At 35.2% G+C, this 22,546-nt stretch overlaps 1 protein-coding gene across 1 annotated transcript; it reads right to left on the bottom strand.

The window, feature by feature from the left end:
• Positions 1-62: 62 nt before the first annotated feature.
• LOC149086630 (UPAR/Ly6 domain-containing protein rtv-like) lies at positions 63-21,457 on the bottom strand. Its single transcript, XM_089231816.1, has 3 exons — positions 21,141-21,457; positions 2,411-2,572; positions 63-660 (listed from the first exon to the last, which is right to left on the bottom strand). Exons 1-3 carry the CDS (start codon positions 21,217-21,219, stop codon positions 440-442), a joined length of 462 nt encoding a protein of 153 aa, XP_089087942.1. The 5' UTR covers positions 21,220-21,457; the 3' UTR covers positions 63-439.
• Between the last annotated feature and the right edge of the window lie 1,089 nt (positions 21,458-22,546).

Raw genomic sequence — 22,546 nt, 5'->3', positions numbered from 1 at the left:
TTCATAACACATTGTCGAATGCAATTTCGATGAGAAATAACGTAACAATTTATAATTTATAATGAAAAAAAAAGCGAATTTCAATCTTTATTTTCTCTTAACACAAATCTTTCAATTCATCATTCTTTCATTCATTCATTTCATGGTACGGACTTTCAAAAGGGACTATGACTGAATATCCATTTGAAAAAAAATCATTAAAATTACTTTCAAATCACAAAGTCCGTAAACAAACACGTCGAAATCACACTGACGTACGCGGAACGTTCAAAATGCATCAAAAAATGAAACATTCAAAAGGAACACAAGATCTTCGAAAAACTATCAAAGATTCCTAGAAGGAAAAATATTTGGCTTCATCGCTGTTCATGTAGGACTCAAGCTATTCGGCTGCTGCCGACAATCACTTTCGGTCATCAGAACGAATAAATAAACGTTTTCAACACACAGATGTCCACCGCGTAAGTGCAACCAAGCCTATCACAACGAGTAACGTTTTCCATAGAAATGCAGGACTAATTCCGGAAGCATGGTTGCACAAGTCACCTTTGCAGAAACACATGAATACTTTCCTACCAAGATACAAGGTATCCGAACATCTCTGCTCTTCGTCTCCGGGTGGCCTCTGAAGACACATCCTCTCTGTCGCTATGGCATATTCTGCAATGAAAACACGAAGGAAATGTAAAAAGCAATGACACAGTGGGAGAAAAAACATCTACACAAAAATATTCGGAATCTTTCTGAATGTAAAAAAAAAAAAAAATTTTAAATATGCTCAGTTTTTCTTCGAGCTGTTAATTTTTTTATAGTTAATGACACGTATTGGAGGCCGGAAAAATCATTCTAAAAAAATCTATTTCGAATTGTGCTGCTTAGACAGGGCCTTATTAAAGATGTGTAAAGCCTCAAAAATGACGTAAAATAAATGTATTGAAGTAATATTGCTTTATATATATATAAAATCACGTCTTCTTTGTGATTCAAATTGTAGTAAGAAAAATAATCCAAATTGCACGCTTTAAGGTAAAAAACAAAGAAATGCAAAAGCAAGAAAACATTTTAAGAAATTAGCGAAATCACAGCCACAACATGCTCTGCAATAAACAAAGAGTAGGTGTGGTTAATTGTGACATATACCAGCAAATTAAAATTATAAAATGGGTAGAAAATGATCTCGCTTAGGGTACGAACATTGCTCGCACTGGTTTCCGATTCTCGGAATCTGCGCCGTTACGGATTGGTTAGAAACCTGAATTTCAAGTTTTCTTTAACCAATCAGCGACGGCGCTGACTTGCAGAATCAGAAACCAGCGTGCACCATGCTCGTAACCTTATGTGCAAAGGCGACACTGAATTTCAATATTCAAACTAGCTGCAGTAATGAACCCTTCGCACATATGCGAAGCTACGCATTTTCAAGGGTTAACCATTCCGAAAATTTAATTTCAGATATGAGTAAATATCTCCATACACGCAGCTGTATAAACGCCATAAAGGACGTTAAAAGCAAAATATAGGCAAAAATTGTGATTTTGTTTTATTCAAACAATTTTGAATAAATCTACCAAAATTAGAGAAAAAAACTTGTCACTGACCTAGCATACAACCTGTCAACATACACACATCTTCAAATATGCATATGAAAAATATTATTTTGGTTTTTCTGGATGTGGGAGGTTTGAATTGAAATAAAAACTATATTTACTAAGGGTATTTACACACACACACAAATAACATCTAAATATAGTTTTAACCAAGATTTAAAAGAAATCGATTTCTCATTCGTAAATCATTTTTCATCAACAAAACGTGAAAACTTATTTTACTGATATTCTATGCGCTTCCATTGATTCGTATTAACGGGTATTTTGACTTATTAAAATTTCTTTGCAAATAAAATTATGGTATGAAATTAAGTTGCTGAAATCTGGTCATCACACAAGCGAAACTGAGGTATGAAGATTCGGACATGGATCTCACTCAAATATATGAGGACCATGATAACCAATGTCTTTCAGCAGACTCCCTTGTAGAGTTTTTCTAGTAAATTTATCAATAAAAATATAAGGTAATATAAGGTCTCTTTCTGAATGGGGGTTACGACTCCAATATGATGGCTGAGTCTCCTCCATCAACAGATCGCTTCGATGTGTCACAGGAAAATACGATAGGTAAGTTTCTCATATATAGCACCTGCTTTTCACATACAGCTTTCATAATTTTTTAGTAACTGTGGATCATGTTAATACTTATGAAAAAATTATTCTTTGAAATTTGGTTAAATAATAAGCTGGGAATTCAAAGAAAGTTTGTATTGGGCTCACTTGAATGGTTTTCACCAAGAAATTGGGACATGAAATTTAACAGCCAAAAAACATTTAAAAAAAAAAAAAAAAAAAAAAGTTACCATCGCCTTTTCCTTCTACGATTTTGGCACACCATCCAGAAGCACAAGGAGCGGCTTCAACCGCTCTCACGAGTTCGGCCGTCGTTTCATTGAATGAGAAGGGATCCTTGCAGTCTCCTAGGTCACCCCGTGACCGGCACACGAAGCACCTTTTCACACGAGCTGTAAAAAAAAAAACGTAAGTTATGAGATTTTTGGAGGAAGCAAGTATTAGTTATACGATATATATACACGACGATGGGAAATGTTCCGAGATTTTTTTTAAGCGTTAAGATCAAAGATAAATCATATTTGACAGTTTGTTTACAAGTTTCGGTTGAAGTGAATTTCACTTGTCAAATGACTCGGGTCTTTTCAAATCAATTGATTGAATATTGCTTGTCTTAAGATCTTCACGAATCTATGTATTAAAACCCTCTAAACTCTATATTTGCTCTTCGTGATTGATTGATATGTTTTACAGCTGTATTGATAATAAGGTCATGAAGAACGACCGAATAATCAGAAGTTTTAAATTTTAATAAAAAAAATAGCCTATATCTATGGTATCTAGAAACTTACCATTTAACCGTACATATACCTCGTGTAAACATGAAGGAATGTAGTGTGAGTGCGTGCGTGATCATATCGCCAAACCGAAAGATATCTAGGCCACATCGCAATATGTCAATATTGGCTCATTGTCCTCACGGACTGGATATACCTCCGGCCATTTATTTATAAACATACACATTACACAAAATACATTACAATCATAATAAGTATAAAATTATTTGTAATATCACAGTTTACGTATGCAATCAGAAATCAAACATATAATCTTGTATCAATATTAAATGTTAATTCGAATATAAAATCCCAAATCCTGCATATTGAAATCAATAATAATAAATCTATACAGGGCGGTAACTATCGACCGTCCAATAATTACACGTGATTCCTTGTGAAAAACTAATGTGCGAAAGTGTTCTCAGTTTTTTGATTCGACCCATAATTAGAGTTATAACACTTTAAAAATTGATGACGTCACTTCAAAATCCTGCCAAATTCACCGCGCATAGACCAAGCGTATAATGTGGCGTTTTTTTTAAACTGAGCAATGGTATAACCCAAAGAAATCGAGGAACCAAACCAGTTTTTTTTCCCTTTTTGTTGTGTGAGCGCTTTTCACATTTTTATGCGGTTGTTAATCACTACGATTTTCTAAAATTTGTTTTTGAGTTCATCCGTAAGGTTGAAAAAAAAAAAAAAAATCCTACTGCTGCTCCAAAAATTCTGAAATTTTGCCGATTTCTACGGCATTATACTACTCTTGTACTATCAGCGCCAGCCTTCTTTATAAGTGATAATTTTCTTTCTTTTTTTCTTTGTGAACGGTGAGGTGGTGCAGTTTGTACTTCTACTATTGATTAAAATGGCGTCTGTGGTCTTCGTCTTCTATTCCATTAAATTTTTTTGACTTTATCTTTTGTTTCTAAAAATATCTCTGATCCAGAGTGTAACATTTTTAGCAGCGGGCAGAGCCATGGGCTTTAGATGTGCAGTTAATTTACAGGTTGTTGAGTAATGTATGGGAGGGCCGATTTTCATCACAAAAGCAGTGATCTGTTCCTCGTGAAGCGATAAAGGTAATTTGGAGCAGGTCCGTGACGTGGTTATACCTATTTATGTTGCTAGAGTAATGCTTGTTTTCATGTTATACTGGTGCGGCCATCTGTCTTCCATATTTTGTAATGACAATTAAAAAATGACTGAATTTTCATATTATGTAGGTATCGTGTTGAAAGTTTGCCTGCTCACTACGGAGTAACTCTTTGAACGGGAGATCTGAAGACTACTACTGGAACCCCACTCACACTTTATAAATATTTCTCGGAGTATATCGTGCGCGTATTGCTTTCGTGAATAATGTACTCAACGTATCTGAATACTACATAACTTTAAACGTACATAACGAGAAAGAAGTTAATGATAAAAATACAGTTTATTGCATGTTTCTGGTGAAATCTCGAAAATTCGTTAAAACTATTGCCACTGTATGGCACGGCAATCTAAAAGACAGAACTAATTTATTCATAAGACTTCCAATATATCTGGAGCACAGTAGCCCAGGTCGATAAGATATTCGCCTAAAGTACCAAAGGATGTTTAGAGGTGCCGTGAGTTCGATACCCGAGTCGTCCTTGTCAGAAAACTTTCCTGACACGGGGCACAACAGAAACGGTGACAGGACCACAGAAAAAATTGCTACCGCAGGGGGTCCCCCATCGAGGGGTTAGCGCACCAACCTCTCGATGAGTATAAAAAACTACCCTGCCGTTCGGAATCGGCAATAAATTGTAGGTCCCGGTCTAATTAGCACTCGTGTGCAGAAAATGGCTATGGTGCGACAAAAATAATAATCAAATAATCCAATACATCTGTCGTAAGCTAATTGAAAAAAAAAATCCGGCTTTTTTTTATCGCAAAAATTTAAGACTGGATGAAACGGGGCTGTTTGAGCAATTATTGCAAAATTTGTAATTAGGTTTTTGATGAATAGGCTTAGCTTCAGTAAGCCTGAAAAACAAATTATTGAGTCGATTAGAAAATGCTTGATAATTTTCAATCATCCGGGTGCATGGCAAAACCACCGGGCTCTTTACAATAAGAGCCATATTTTTTTTTGATTCGTCTATGACACAGCGATGATTTTCAAAAACCATACGTGGTATAGTCGTGCAACGAAATTCGTGAATATCTGATAATATTTCGACTTGAGTGGCCTTACATGTATAATAGATATTTTGTGGCAGTTCAACGCGTACTTTGGGAACTTCGGCGGTATTGGCTTAGTGAATAACACTAACAAAGAGAAAGTTTTTTTTTTTTGTTATATAAAGGGTAGAAGTTGTGATTCCTGCGCTGGATGAGCCTGAAAATGATTATTATTTCCCTCAAACTCATTTTTTGTGAAGAGATTGATGTGAATTGGGTTATTTGCTGAATTGGGTTATTTGGTTGATGGCTGATTGGGTGACTGGGATATTGAAAATAACAGAAAAAGAACATTTCGCACTGATAATTTAAAAAACTGTAAATAACTTTTAGAATATACAAGTCTCGAATCTAGATGTTTAGCAGAAAATAAAATTTGAGTCAAAATAAAATTTCAAATTTAAAAAATAGTGAGACTTTCTTTTATTTCCACATATACTCCATCTTTACGCTTTTAGCTTCCAAAAATAATTCCCAATATATTTTCGTTACATTCACCATAAAGTACATGCTCCAAGTCAAGAATTCTTTGATGAAGGTGCTCTTTTGAATAAGCAAGATAGCAATTGAGAAACATTGAAAATTTCATTTTTGTTTAGATTTTTATATTTTTCCACAAGCTCATAATGGTTTTCGATCCAGCCAAATTTTTGTCCTAAGAACCCGTTAAGCAAATGAACAGATATATCTCAAGCTTTCTCACCAGTATGACTTGTTTTGGGAAGTTCTTCGCATATACAGATTTTGGCATTTTACTGGCGAACTGTTGATCCTAGAGGTGTACTTCCAATTACAAAAAATTTCCAAATAACGTGTGGTACTCAGATATGTCATTCATGTTTCGAAAGATTGTGTATAGTTAATAAAATTAAAAAAAATTAACTTTTTATACAGACCCCCCCCCCCCCCGTGTCCGAAAACACAATTAGAAAGCTGTTGCCCTGTTTTTCTTGATACCAAATAGAAAAATTCCACGTTTCTAACTGTAATATTCAATGAGATATTTAAAGTCGATAAACGGAGGAAAGTTGGGAAAAAACAGTGTTAAACCATGATTAATAAATGGTTAGGTTTCCCGGAGTCCCCTGGGACAATGTGCTTACCTAGTGTGACAGAGCCTGCGTGTATCTAGTTTCCTTTCAACTATCACATTCTTTACTGTAATTAGATACATATGACACATCGCACCCCCTCCACACTCATCTCGAAAAATTCAGACAGCATGGGTGCTTACCAAAGAGTTCTGGACTTGGAGCATCCATATAAGGACCCTTTCACACGAGCACTAAAGGTGCGGGCGTTTATATCTCCGCTTGCTATATCTCTATCTCAGAAGGAAACGGAGGGATAGACGTATGTGGGCACATCCTTTTGATGAACAGGGGCCTTGATATGGTGTCTTTAAGGGTATTTATGGCAAATAATTAAAAACATTCCGTGCAAAATCATCTTTAAAAAGTAGCCAAAGATGCGGATGAATTTGCTCCGCATCGTGTGAATAGCTCCGAATAACCCAATCGTCAAAACTTCTATGTGCGGATGCGGAGCCCGCACTCAGGTTTTGACACATGCGGACGCGCATGAACATTTAGAAAGTGTGGGTGAATTTCGGCTCGTCTGAAAGGTCGTAAAAAAGTTCTTTTTCGTCGGCTCGTCTCAGTATATTCCAATTGTTAAAACTTCCGCATCCGCTCCGTGTGAAAGGGGCCTAAGAGAGAATGCGCCGAAAATATCTTGGCAATTATTTATGGGAGCGAAAAAAGGGGAATACGAAGTGCATATGGAAAAAAGCCCCATCATTTTTAAAATTTTTACTCAAATTTTATTCTCTGTTAAACTTCCAGATACGTGACTTATATTCCAAAAGTTATTTACAGTTTTTAAAGTTATCATTGTCAAAAGTTTTTTTTGTTGTTTTCAATATTTTAATCACCCTATCAGTCAACGATAAATGACAAATTCTCAAATGTCGATCCCCCTCATCACAAAAACAATGTTTAAAGAAAAATATTGCTGCATTCAATCTCTTAGTCGTAAATCATTGGGAAATGTGGTCTACTAACCAAGAAATTTCTTTTTTTTACTTTCAAACCGAGCACAACTCAGGTCTATCACCATCTATGTACTAACCAAGAACAAAAATCGTGTTTACATGGTGTAATATTATTTTCGATGTAAAGAAAAAAAGAAATGCCTTTTCAATGCAGATTTGAAATTTACTGGCTCCCAAATAAAAATGCAACAAACAGTATTTCTACAGCTAACTGTTTTCGTTATTTACCTATACAGTTGTAAAAAGTCACTTTTTAACTCTCACTCTATTTTGAACAATAAAATTAAAGGAAGACTTAATTCTATATCAATACGATCTGGAGCAAACAGACGCGACAAAATCACACCGTCATATTAGTGGCACATAAATTTTCATCGCGCCATTGAAAACAAACCGAATCGTAAATGGCATTTTCTCGTTTATTCTTTCCGATTCCAGGGGAACAATGACATTATTTTAAAGAGAACGAGAGACCTGTCTACGCCTGGAACACATCCAACTCAATGAATAATCTGTTTACACACATACACATAAAAAGAACCAGGTTATTATAGCAGTTAAACTCTGTTGGTATGTAAATTAAGAGCGTATAACAAGCGTGATGGAGATTTATTATTTTTTTAATATTGTGAGAAATCTCCAGTGACATATTTTTCACGCTCGAAAAAACACAGTTTGAGAAAGAAATCGGCCGACATGTCTATCTTTCTGCAAAGGAAACACGTGAAAGTGAACGCCATGTTTGACGATTTTGTTCAATGGACCAAAAAACAAGGAGTTAAAAAAAAAAAAAACTGTTATCCCTTCCTTCCTGAACTAACATGTTACAAGAAGAAAGTTGGAATCGGTCCAAAGTTGCTTTTCATACAAAGAGAAAAGTTACCATAAAAAAAAAAAAAATTTGAATTTGATCCAGGAAGTTTGCTTTCTCTGGGAATTTCATGGCAGGTTAACAACACGGAACGCTTTCTTTCCTAATTAACACTGATTCGCGGACATTGATTATACGTATATTTCCTGAAAAACTGTATTGACGGGACATGAAAATAGGTTTTTTTTTATCATAAAATTTTCAGTTTACATTTTTATAAATATAAATTCATGTAGTGCATTTTTCTTGCACGTGAATTTCATTTCATCAGTGAATGTTCGGCAACATGAGTTTTGACATCTAACATGAAATAAAAATATGATTGGATACTGTAATAAAAGAAAACAACCCAGTTTGAGGAGATTTACTTTATACTAATTAAATTACATTATTAGCTATGACCTGTAATAAATGAGACAATCTCGGGTTCACTTTTATGTTCCTAGCAATGTCGTCAGTCAACAGAGTACAGTAGAACCTCTCGATAACGGACACACATGGGAACAAAGCTTTTGTCCGCTAACGTGTGGGCATGTCTGCTATTAGGAGGTGCAATATACAGTGGAACCTCTTCTATACGACGTTTGGCTTCGGTCGCAATATGTGACTGTGTGTAAAAGTGATACACAAGTGGTTATGTATAATCATCAATCGTCTCGATAAACAAAGTTTAAGTTTACTACATTTTATCACTTTTACCGGTGATTATGCATAATTCCCAAATAAAGTTGAAAAACCAGATGAATACAGTAAAGAAAATTTTTCTTCTCTTCATTAAACCAATTAATTATTTTTACCCGTATATGATATACGTGCACTATACATAATTTGCGATAAAAATTAAATTAAACTGAAATAGGTATAAATTAACTATACAAAACATCATACGCCCGACCCATCCATTAGGATATACGGTCTAAAATAGGAATAAAGAAGAAGTGAATGTTCATTACTACATTATCAGTTATACGAAGGTTTTTTTAAAAACAGCTAGTGGACGCGAAGATATATTTAGGAAAGTGAAAGGACATGGGTACGATTCCCGCAAGGGCAGTTGAATTTTCTCATTCCTAAGTATTTCTTCAGCCAGCTGTTAAAAACCTTCGAATGGTTAGCGGAGAGTGGCATCATCCTCGGATTATCAGTTATGGTGACACATTTTCACACGTATCAACATGCTCAAACAAAACCAAAATTACCATTCAGAATCACCAAATTACCATCCTGGACAATAGTTATGTTCAGTTGATCAAATAATTGATATCCGGAATATCGAGAATTACGAGTTTGGAAATACAACGAAATATGAGCTGATAATCACCGTTGAATATTATAAATGCTCGATTTATGGACAAAAATTGACAAATTAGATTTTGGGAAAAAAAAATTAGTTCGTCTGATTTTACTGTCCGCTCGCTAACGGGGAGTGAAATATACTATTAAAGCCCTATTTCACGGGACCAGCGATCAAAAAGGGTCCGTTAACGGGAAGTTCCATTGTATTCATTGCAGTGACCTAAAAATTATATAATAACTACGTACTGTATTGTAAATTCAAGATAGTGAATAAAACTTGAGCTTCCTCAAGATGCCTTCTGACACTATTTGATCCACTGCATCCCCTTTTCATTCGGTTCGAATAAATACAATTTGTTTCATCCAGTTTTCTGTATATCTTGCATAAACATCATGTTATACACAGTATATTGGAGAGAGAGAATTTAATTTTTCATTTTATCTCAAAAACTAACAGCCAATTTGAAAAAAAATCAATGTGAGATTCCGAAACATCGCCCAAAGTCACCCCGAAAAATCATTGAAATATCTTTGAGGTCATTACAGCAGCAAATTTTTAGAAATTTTTTTGACCCCCCTCCCCTGTCAGCAAAAATTAGCTAAACACTGACCCCCCCCCCTTGTCATCAAAATTTCGTCAGCTATGCTCCCTACCTCCTAACGCACATTGGGATCAGAGTCGTACACGGAGGGAGGGGGTCACACGACCCAACCCCTAGACGATCAAAAATTTATTTTTTTTGATTCAAAAAATTTAAAAAAAAATTTTAATATTTTAAGCAAATTGAAAAATTCAATTTTCGTCATTTTAATTTTCCTGAATTTCCATCTGGCTCCCCAAAAATGCTCTCCCGCACCCCCGGTTGTGAACCCCTGTAGCTAGGTATGAACTCGGATTGAAACGAAATCTATTCGTGATGTTTTTGATTTTTCTTGATAGATTGGAATTTTTCACGAAAACAGGTATTAATTCAGTAACTTGAAGGTAATAAAAATTCCTCATTATTGAGAAACAACTTCTGCATTTACAATTGAATTGAAACGAATGCCTCATTTGTGAAAAAAATAATCTTTAAGGAAATGTTCGAATGAATAAACACAAAAAATCAAAAAAATTTAAAAAATTTTCTAATTACGGAAACATCATCATATTTCTCAATGATTCTTTAACGAACTCCCCGCTTACTGAGAAGGTTGGACGAGTAGATTTGCGAAGGTCGTTGCTAGCTTGGCACCATTACATATTTACTAGAAGCTTCATAAATGGGCTGTAATTTAACGTGAGGATTGCCATCAAAAGGGAAATCATACACGCCCAGGTAACTACACTTTAATACTATCTGCTCTAGTTCATTACCTTTGGCCCGAATAATACTAAGTCTGCTTAATTTAAAATGCAACTGAAATAATCTGCGATTCAAGGTTCAACACTTTGTATTCCATATTCGTCCTAGATATTCTGATAAAGATCTTTCCGGTAGGAAAGATCAGAGTTTGATTATCTTACTCAGTCTGAATTTATCTTTAATGATAAAGAATTTCTTGAAAATTCTTTTGATTTACCTCAAAAAACTTTAATTCGAATTAAAAACTAATTTTTGAATAAATTTCACTTTGTTAATATGGTTTAAATTTCTGAAGTGACTTTTCTTATGATCTAAAGAAGAAAAATAGAATATGTAATTACATGAATGGTAATAGATGAGCTAAAACCACTCGAAAGTATTCGCGATAGCGGGTTAAATGTCGATGTCGTGGGTTGGAAAATGAAACTTTTACCTGCACCTACAACTTTTGACGGGAATTATTTGGGTGAACCAGTCGAAAAATGTTGAGTCCAAATGTAAAACAGGCTGCGAGAGAGTGAATACTGAGACAAACCTGTTCTCCTAATAAAGACGATGAGTCCACCTTTGACCTAGTCCCAGATTCTCTTTCGCATCGGATCTAACACTCACTTCATATACATGGTATATAAACCACTTTCACTTCCTTCAGTGAAAATTGCCGTCTTATTAAGGAAATACAAACTCATACTTGTAGCTTTAAAAATAATATCTTAGTCTCATTATACCCTTCGGTATACATATATCGGAAGTGAGGAAAAATTGATAAGTAGTGTGGTATTCGGGACGAGTTCATTTACGATTAGTTCTGATCCACGAAGGTCATTGATGAATGTGACGAGTGGAATAAACCAGTTATTGCATGAAGTTCTAGAAATCGATTAATTTGCATCATTAACCATCTCGAGCTCCTCAGGCTATGTACGTATTTACGGCTATCGATATTCAACATACAACCAATATGGAAGAAGTTTCTTTTTCATTCTTTTCCTTCTAGGGAACTTCAAAAAGCAGCTTTACCAAGCAGAGGAAAAAGTTGAAAGACATGCTCGAGGAAATTTTTGGGATTTTCTACAAGGTGTAAAATTCCATCGTTTGATATATCAAAAGCATATGAAAAGAACTTTATGCATAAACTATTGTTTTTTTCAATGCATGAACGTGTGAAGTTATTTTGTTTTTCTACTTTATTATAGAGTAATAAAATAAACCTCTATAGCATCATTGTTCGTGTAGTTTTTTCGTCAAAAAGAATATTGGAATTTTGGTTCGATACATGAATGATTTAAAATTATCGCGCTTCACGAGGTTTATTCTTACCGGAAGAAATTACTTCTTGGATGGTAACTTTTGAATGGAAAACATGCTGAGATGATGGTAGTGAAATAAATATTTCTCACTTTTTAAGAGCTGAAATAATAATAGACATCGCGCAGGACATCGAAAAGAACCCTGTGCGAGCCCGAGACTTTCTGGTCTATGAGAAAGGGGATAAAAATCAAGATTTTTATTCATCGTTACTACGGTGACTTGGTACGGAGTGAATTTTTTTTCTGCAGAATAATCAGAGCAAATTCTACTAATTCACATATTTCTTAATTCAGGGTCATATAAACTTTCAGTTTTTGTATTCCCCCCCCCCTCCCTATATAAAGTGGCATTATCGCAACTGAATTACCTTCTTTTTGCAAGTATTTTTTTTTATTGATTCATATTTAAGTTTAGAATTGACTGTAGATTTCTTTATTTTTGTTAAATGTTAATGAGACACCCCGTATTGTGACAAGCAATTTTTTAAAGTAAATTTATTTGTTTGAATTGTCTGTTGATTTTGATAATAATACTAGTTGATTTTACAAGAAAATAAAGTCACGCGTAGTTCAAAAAAGTTGCTTAATGTAACTTATTTGTGTGGTCCTTAAAAAAAAGCTTGAATTTCAAATTTACCAGAATGGAGAATGAAAGCTCAGGTAGATCATAGGTTGAACCTATGATTGCGTATTCAACGTGTTCGAGAACTTAGAAAAATATATTTATACCGTAAATAAAAGAATTGAAGACTACAGCTTAATGCAAGTACACCCGAGAGAGAAAATGGATCCTTTTTAATTCAATAAATCTAAATATGGAGACAACTGAAATTAAATTGCATGAATGTGATAATTTTCACCCTGATACTATATAAATTCAAGATAATTGCGCGTGCATTGACAGAGTCGTGAATTATAAATAGTTTGGATTGGTTATCTCATCTAACTTAAAATTGAAAGATCATACTAATTTAATTATCAATAAATTAAGAGCAATTGTGAGTTTTATTTTTAAACTTAAATCTATCATTTAGTATAACAGGTTAAGAGAAGAATTCCATGCGGGGGTGGGGCGGAGTTCACATATATTATGTGAATAAATATAATATATCTTTTGTATGATAATTTTTGACAAGATATTCTGCAGTTTAGCAATAGTAAGGTAATTCTCACATGACCTCTCTAATGATACGTTGCCTTGTGAGAATTACAAGGTAACGTATCATTAATTCATTTCGTGCGTCAACTTCGCTTTTTCAAAGCAATGCTATTCATGTACAGAAATCCTAAATGGTATCCCAGCTGAATAATTGCACAAATAAGTACTTTACGAACAGAGAATTTACAAGTACAATACTATTCAAACCTTTTCTCAAAATCAGTATAAGATATTTCAAAAAATGTAGTAATTCACAAAATTAGAATAATCTGGAGAGGCAAAAAACTTTCAAAATATGTTATATCGTTAAATGACAAACATGCTACAGTTTATATTGCCTCAATCTATATAGAGAGGAAAACCAATATATTATATATAGAAAGAGTTGTTATCGACCAATTGTATTGTACCCTGGAGGTAGACAGACAAAAGTTCCTATTTTTTGCACTAGTGGCTATTTCATTGTCTCATTCGATTCGAACGTAATAAGACAAAGAAAGTGTCTATCTTAGAAATTGGACAGACTTTATTTCTTTGTAAAAAAAAAAAGCAAGATTATCTAGATCATATAAAAAGAAACTGAAACTCGACACACCTCAATAGTTTTTCGTGTTCAGGGCGTGTCAAAGAAATTTTCAATTAAATTTTATGGTAAGAATTTCCTTTTCTTCTATTTGAACTCGGAATAGAATGATTGAACATTGAACTTTCTCAAGTTTTTTAGAAATTTAATTTACTTCAAAAATGCCCACGTATAAAAAATATTCCATACGAGTTGAACGAACAGTTACCGTAATTTCTAAAGATTGATAACAACTGAACAAATTATTGCACCAAAATTCATATTATGAATTTGGATATTTTTCGTCAACAAGAGTGATTTCAAAATCTCAATGATCATCTTCACCATATCCTTTGTACATATGGATTAGATACAGATTGGAATATCGTATAACTGTGTATGGAACTGTCGTACTGCTGATACGATTGATTCTCCGTTCATGAAAAATAATACGTCAATATATATGAAACGCGTCTTATATCAAACTCAACTTACACGAATTTCTTGAATTTCTTTCTACAAAATTTTCATTATTTTCTGTTCCACAGCTATTTATAATGAAAATACACCAGCAAGAAATAAGCACAACACTTACTCTACTCAACATAATACTTACCGGCATGTACCGATTGGTTAGAAATTCCGAAGAGGAATGTGTACAAGGTGCATGTACTGTCAAGTAGTGTGCAAGGGCAAAAGCTGTTCCTTGTAGGCAACGGTCGCGAGGCAGCTCCCTTGAAACCATGCCGGTTGGGCAGCTGCTCTAGAGGCGGCTGGACTTTGAGGGCTAGGTGACGGCTGGTCAGGTGTCAGGCAGTTGAACGTATTTTGTGTAATGTACACAAAATACGTACAGTTTGTGGCTACAGTTTTTGTTGGTATACAGTCGCTTTCGTGGCCCGGGGATTTGGGGGGGGCACACACTCATACTTCCGGCACAACTCAATCGATAGTAAATTGCCTATGGCGATAGACCGGAGGTGTGCTAGGTTTGAATCTCAAGTAGTGTGTAGTACTTATGTTCGATATCAATTTCATTTAATATAATCCATGCTCGATGAGTATAGATGCCTCACAAGGCAAAAGTTTGAACTACGCAATTTTTTTGCTAAAAAAATTCAACGAACTCAATTTGTTGAAACCTTATATATACACCCGAACAAGGTTTGACAAATTTCTAAAAATTACTTGCCCCGTCGAACATATAACTTAAAATAATGCATGCCCGAATCATTATTTTATGTGCTTGTGCATATGGTTGAAAAACAACTTATGCTAGGCCATAATTCTTACAAGCTATAAGCATGTTGGACAATAGTTTATCCAGTACTAACGCGAAGTCTATTGCCTAAAGCAGTGCTTCTCAATCCGTGTTCCCCGTACCCCTTGGGACTCCATGCACACTTCCCCAGGGGCCTCGTGGGGGAAAAAAAAAAAAAAAGAGACCAATGGGGTTCTGCCATGGAAATAATGCACTAAAAAAAGGCTCCACGAGTTAAAAAGGTCGAGGACCGCTGGAATAAAGGTTTATCCTACCCTTGAACATTAATTTTGAACTGAACATAATGTGAATTACAATTGAAAATTACTGTACAATCGCATGGGGACGATGAATATCATTTTTTTTTGAGAATCCGATAATGGTTCTTAAGAAAAATTATCTTGTTCCCAGAAAAAAAATACTGCCGTTTACGTAGAAGGCAAGTTACATGATTCTATGTACTTTAATCTTCGTGTAAAATCGGACATTAAGACGTCTCATATGTAGAAATCACATTTTTAAAATGATTTCTGAAAGCACGATTTCCTGACGTACAATTTGAAGTGATTACGTCCAGACACATAAATGATATCTTTATATACGAGAGAAAATTCGTGTTATAGCTCCGTATAATTTTCACGGCCCGGTTTAGTGAGTGCATCATCACGAACAGATTGTTCAAGATACTGAGAACTAGGTCATCTGAAATGGTTATGTTACTTAACATCACAGTATGATATAGTACCTTCTCAATGGAAGATAGAGAAGCTGGTGGGTATAACAAAAAACAAGGTAAAAGACCCCCCCCCCCAATCAGCTTTCTACCAATCTATTTGAATCTATTTTTAGGAAACTATTATGTTGATATAAGTCCAAGTCGCATCTCTTGCCCATGATCAAATACAAAAATATACGCGAAATTGTGGGAAAATAAAAAACAATTTTACAGATGTTTATGGACTTTGAAATAATTCATTTTTCAGAGAAACATTTTTGAAAATAAAATAAGAGAAGCACCAAGAGAATCAAGTTTCTTTTTTTTTCCTACCACATCTTTTTCTTACTTTTTCCTATTAAAACATACATTGACCCCATTTCGATCCGGATTTAGGGTGTTTCCATTAGTTTTCGTAGACCTCAATGTCACGACTCGAAATACCAGACTGTGGGTGAGGCGCCAGTTTCTTTTGTTTCGGACCACAAAAAAAAGTAAGAACCTGATTTATACCGTGGAAGCGACACACAAACGAAATCAAGAGCGTACAAAAGTGAAAATCGCTGGCTTTTAACATCTGACTCATTATAGACTTTCCGTTTCTCTGAAACAAAATATTGCATTCGAGAAAAGTTGGCCAACCATATCAACTTCGTAACGTTATGACTCAATAGGCTTTAGCGCTTTTGCTTTTTTGGAGGTTAAGCCGCTTTTAATGATCATAGTTTAAATTCTCTACACATTTCTTTTCGTTGTCACGTTTCATTTATACATTTTTCATTAGTCACTTATTCATGTTTGGAGCTGCAACTAGATATCAAAATTTTATGTAAATCGTACGTAAATTAAACACTAAATAATACACTTGCAATCGAAATCTCTAAGACAGCGGTTGTAAAAGTATGCGTTGCGGCTTATGGGGGCGTTGTGGAGAGTTGGTGTGTTGATGTGTGCCCGTTCAGTGCTTTGGAATGATACTTTTCTTAACTATTCTGAGGATCGGAGGATAAACTTCGACAAGGCCGAGAGAGTGGTGGGTGGGAAAAGTTTGAGAATCATTGATGTAAACAGAAGTTCTTAACCAGGGTGCACAGGCCTCCTTCGCGACACGTAAGGGGTTCCCTGAGCTTGGTGAAGAAAGCAATTAACTTATTGTTTTTACATTATTATATGCCGAATGATATTGTTAAATATATTTGTTTAATGGCCATTCATCACATCGCCATAGGGTCACTGTCACAAATGGTCAGGGTCGTAACTATTTTTCAGGGGTAAGGGGAAACGTAATTTGCCATCTCCTCCACCGCAAAAGCAGATTTTATAATGGCGACTTTTTCTTTCCCCCCCCCCTCTAAAATTTGCCTCCACCTCAAGATTGCATGTCTGTAATAAAGGGGGACGTCAAACGGCCTGTAGAGCCCAAAAAATTAAGAACCACTGTTTCAAGAAGCATTTCATAACATTTGTTTTATGTTCACATTAGAAAATAAGATTCTAACAAAGAGAAATCGAGAAGTGATGCTTAAGGCCCCTTTCACACGGAGCGGATGCGGACACGGGTCCGCATACCCTTTCAAACAAGCACTCGAAATTCGTGCATAAAAACTGTTTTTTCGCAATTTTTGTAATTATTTTTCTCTTTCACCCCTGATTCAGTGCCTAGAGGCATTCTTTGGTGGTTTAGTCTAGAGCCACATAGAATATGGGAATAAAGATGTCTTCATTCCGATCCTCACAAGTAGTCGATGGGAGAAAATGTCTTCAAATATTTTCAAAATATTTTGAAAAAAAAAATCCGTCTTTTCGGAAAAATATGGAAGAAAAATTCCAAAAACATCCAATGTTCGAAAAATCAAATCCAAAACATTCAATGTTCCAAAAAAAAAAAAAAAAAAAATTCAGGAGATATCAAAGAATTTGCAAGTAGTAAAAAAGGGGAGGGGTAGAGACTTTCAAAATGCCTGTGCTTAGAAATATTCACATAACAATTCTGTCTTAGGCCGGGATTACACTATAAAAGTTCGTTTATAAAACTTGAAAAATGCAACCAATAGACGGATCAGTTAAGTGCTCTCGAATGTAACATGTGTTTATTGGTTACATTTTTCAAGTTTTATAAAATAACTTTCATAAACCATTTAGAGTGAAATCCCATCCTTAGATTAGTCTCACTTCTGAAATATAAAATTTCATTTTTTAAAGTTTATAGACTGAATATCGAGTAAAATAAACTTGTAGGTATCGGGGGAACCACCAAAAATATTCAAGTGCTAGGGTCTTCAAACGTCTTAATCCGGCCCCGAGTGGATAACGTTGTTTAATAAAAGTATTTTTTTTAAAGTTAAAAAAAATTAAGATTAAAAATTTAAATGAAAAAAATTTAAATTTTTAAATTAAATTTAAAAAGTTATTAAAGTATGTAGTCAATTAAATATTCGTAATGAACAGAACGGCTTATAATTTTGGTCCCGTCAGTGGCCCTTGTTGGCAGGTTTTATTGTATAAAATTGTGAAATATGGACAAAAGGCAGTTAAAGTTGCTATATCTCCATCTCAGAAGGAAACGGAGGGATAGACGTATGTAGGTACATTATATTAATGAGCAGGGACCATCATATGGTGTTTTTAAGGGCATTTATGGCAAATAATCAAAAAAATTCCGTGAAAAATCACCTTCAAAAAGTAGCCAAAGATGCGGACGAATTTGTTCCGCATCGTGTGAATAGCTCCGAATAAACCTATTGTGAAAACTTCTATGTGCGGATGCGGAGCCCGCACTTAGGTTTTGACATATGCGGACGACGTCCGGACCCTCATGAACATTTCCTAGGTGCGGAGATTTTTCGGCTCGTCTGAAAGGCCCAGTATATTCCAATTGTTAAAACTTCTTCCGGACCCGCATCCGCTCCTTGTGAAAGGTCTCTAATGCATCAAGCATTCAACTGCAGGGATATATTCCGACATCATTGAGTTTTGACAAACATCTGCGCTATTTTGCAAATTTAATAGTGTGGCCTCTAAACCGGAATTAACACCAAGCATATATGTTACATGACCGTAAAATCTGTCAACAGTTTATTTTACTGAATCAGTGATCCGATAGTTCCCGGGTATATATGAACGTATTGTCAAAGAGTTAGAGCAGAAAAGGTGAATTTAAACAACAAAATAAATAGTCCATGATGATGAAAATCATTAGGTGTAACATTTTAAACTTCATTCAAATGAACTTGATTAGAAAATAACGGTTTCGCATGAAATTTTATTCTAACTTCTTGCGATGTATGCTTACAAAGAAGATATAAAAACCTGCAGAAGGACTCGAAAAATTCAAGCTGAGAGAGACAATTGTGATTATTCCACCTTATTCACCCTACAATTGAACCCAGGTGTGTACAAAACTAAATCCAATCCCAAATTTAACCATTTAAGCGGAATTTAAAATTTCACTGATCCGCATTATAACTATCACAGGGGAAATCGCTGAACTCTCGGTAAAATGACAACTTTTTTCCTAGAATATTTTTTTCTGATTTTGTGCAGGTAATAAGTGCTTCCTTCCCCCACCGAGAATAATAATAAAAAAATGAAGATAAAAATATTCTCTCGTTTTCTATTTTTTATACTACTACTAAACCACACATGCACCTCGTTCATATTCCTCTGCGGAACCTCTAACGAATTGGTACATGCGGGAATGTGTGTGTACGTGTAGTGAAACCTGACGTAAAGTTTGTTTCTGTGTAATGCTTATTATGTGTAGTGCTACCATCTGCCACCAGTTTTTCTAAATACGAGTGAAGTGTAATGATTGAATAATTAATCGTTGTAGGCCTGTTGCTCTCTGTGGCGAGACTTTTTAATGGGGAGATCGCCTCGCATTTGCGCCTCGAAGTTGGGAACCACAGGAAACCAACTTCAGTCGACCACCACTATGGCGACGTTGGGGTTCGAACCCGGACCCCCGCGATGCGAGTCCGTCATTATGACCACTCGACCACCACAGCGGCTCTATTTTTTTTATACTGTAAGCATATTCCCCATACAATCTCGAAAGGGAAAAAAACACAATTTCTCTCCTTCTATTATCAACCTTTTAAAAAGAGTTGACTGCCCACTGACAGTTGATCTGAGAGGTTGGGGGGGGGGGAAACCACGGCTTGTCATTGTCGAAATAAAAAGGGTTTTAAGGGAAGCGAGATATATCGGAATTTCTGAAAATGACAAATTTAGGCGAGATAACTCGTCATTGCCGCTGTAAGGGTTGAATAAATATCAAGTGTTATCAGATGCGTTATTAGAAGGGCATATTGAGCTCGCGACCCTCTCCAAAGTAATCAAACTTATTTTGAAATTGAAATATCAAAGGAAATATCTTAAAAATGGTTCGATAGATTTCGTTCGATTTATTTAAGGTTGATAACTGAGAATTTCGGTGAAATATGTTGCTTCTGCCCTTCCCCGCCAAAATAGGTCCTGCTCATGGTCTAAGAGACATGCTTCCGGTTAGAAAAAGTCTTTGTAAACTATGTACGAGACAAAGACCCCCTTTCCATGCTAGCAAATTACGATAACTTAATTTTCGATAATATTTTGCTGTCCTCAGACTTCAATTCAGTTGCGATGCATTAAAAAAAATTGAGATTCAATGTCATTTTTTTAGTTACCATGGTGACCCGACTCCCGAGATTTGTCGATGTAATTGTCACAGGGCGTACGTAGCCCCTGTGACAATTACATCATAAGTGCACACATTTTTCGAACCATACAACAGCATAACTACTTCTTGGAAATGAAAAATTTGAATGAAAACTGATGAAAAATGAATGCAAACATACAGTACACTACTTGTCTTGATTGACGCAGACCTTTATGAATGTTAATTTTAGTTTACCTGATTTTACTTCCATCTAACTTCATGTATTACATCGTAATTCAATATAATGAAATGATTTTGAAAATTGTTTTGGGGGCCAGAGAAAATTTTCTCCGATCTAAATCGTAGTTTGTGTTATGCAGTACATTAATGAATTGGCGATTGGCTCAACAGACATCGATGTAAAATCCAAATGCTTATATATATAGTTTATGTATGAAAGTTCCAAGAAAAATATCAAGCTTATATTATACACGGCCATGTTTCGTTTTGAAAATATGGTTTAATGTAGTCATCGATACAATCAACTGCAATCATTGATTGGTATAAATTATATTTTCAAGTGAAATATATTTAATAAATAATATACAGGAAGTTATATGCTGTTTACCTCACATGTTCGATAGTTTTTGAACCAGTTATACGAGAGTAATGATTTTAATTATATCTCTAATCAAGATATATTCAATTAAGATGCGGAAACGATTGGTAAAGACATATTGAGATAATATACAGCCACTCACCTGCATTTGTTACTCCTAAAACGCACAAAACGACAAAGGTGAAAATAATATAATCCAATTTCATCCTATACTTGGCCATGATTAATGTATACTATTTACAATAAAAAAATAAGAATTGTTTATGCATAATGTCATCGATAACTCGACATTTTGGAGGCTTGTGACAGCACGCGGAACGCGTTTGTTCGTTCACGTGCTATTTTCACTGTCGCTCTGACTGACTGACTGACAGCGAAAGCCGCCGATATATGCCTTCGGGTCACGACGCGAACCGGTTACAACGGAGAGCTCGCTATAGCGGAAAAGTCAGGTTGTGTTCAAACAGCATTGATCGCAACTATATAATTCGATCTACATTTTGTTTATGGGGGGGGGGGACATCCACCTATACTTGTTCCTATGCATTTTTACCTGCTCATACATTTTCGTGTATTAGGATTGTAGTAAAATAAATATATTTTTTTCTAAGTTCACCCCGTCATTAATTTATCGATAAAACTTTCCGTGGAAAGTAAAAGATATTTCTATGGAAACATTCTGAAATTGAATTCGCAAGATTTCAGATTTAAATTATTGATCAATTTACAAGGTGTCCCATAAATTCGCAAACAGTTTAATTAAAAATTCATTAAAATTGAGAGAAATTGCATATTTGAATGTAGGATTGCAAAAAAGTTATTCTCATGAACAGGTTTGTCCTTAGAGGTCCTTAGAAGTCCTTAGAGTTTGTCCTTTACAGGTTTGTCCTTTTTTTGTCCTTAGAGGGTGCTGCACGGAAGTAAATAACACTGTTCTGGGCCAGAACCTTTCTTCTATCTCTTCTGTGTCCGAAACTATCGCAAAACTTGAGCTGGCCAAGTAAAACTACGGGGGGGGGGGGGCAGAGATGAATTTCCTTCCTTGTAATCATCACATCACAAATAACCAGTCTTTCGATGAATCTTGTATTAACAAGTGGAGAGGACATTTTTGTATATATATGTGGCCATCTAGTGGCCTATGTCATTCACGAACTATAAGTTGATTGCTGCCGCCGTCCATGTACGGAGCCTTCCAACATATGTATATACGCTCCAAGGTTGAAATATTATGTTTCCATAGAGCACTCGTCTTTCAAACGAGAGACCGGGGTACGAGTCCCCGTGGGAAAGAGATGAATTTTCTTGCTTGTGTAATCATCATCTCCATAAGAAATTAGTCTTCCGATGAATTTCGTATTAAGTGAAACTACTTCACTAATACTGCTTTAAACGTAAACATCACAATGAAACGCCAGTATAATAGGAAAATTCTCGTACACCCTTGCATTTCATAACACTTATTTGCATATTTCTAGTTATTTAATTTCGTGAAGCGCCCTCTATCGACTAAAAATTAAATTTTTTTCACATGCAAAAAAAATTCCC

The sequence above is a fragment of the Pholcus phalangioides genome, unplaced genomic scaffold (assembly GCF_987345545.1).
Source record: "Pholcus phalangioides strain wild (caught in Gottingen) unplaced genomic scaffold, Ppha-v1.0 ptg000004l_1, whole genome shotgun sequence".
NCBI lineage: Eukaryota > Metazoa > Arthropoda > Arachnida > Araneae > Pholcidae > Pholcus > Pholcus phalangioides.
This window is presented reverse-complemented; position numbering and strand designations above follow the sequence as displayed.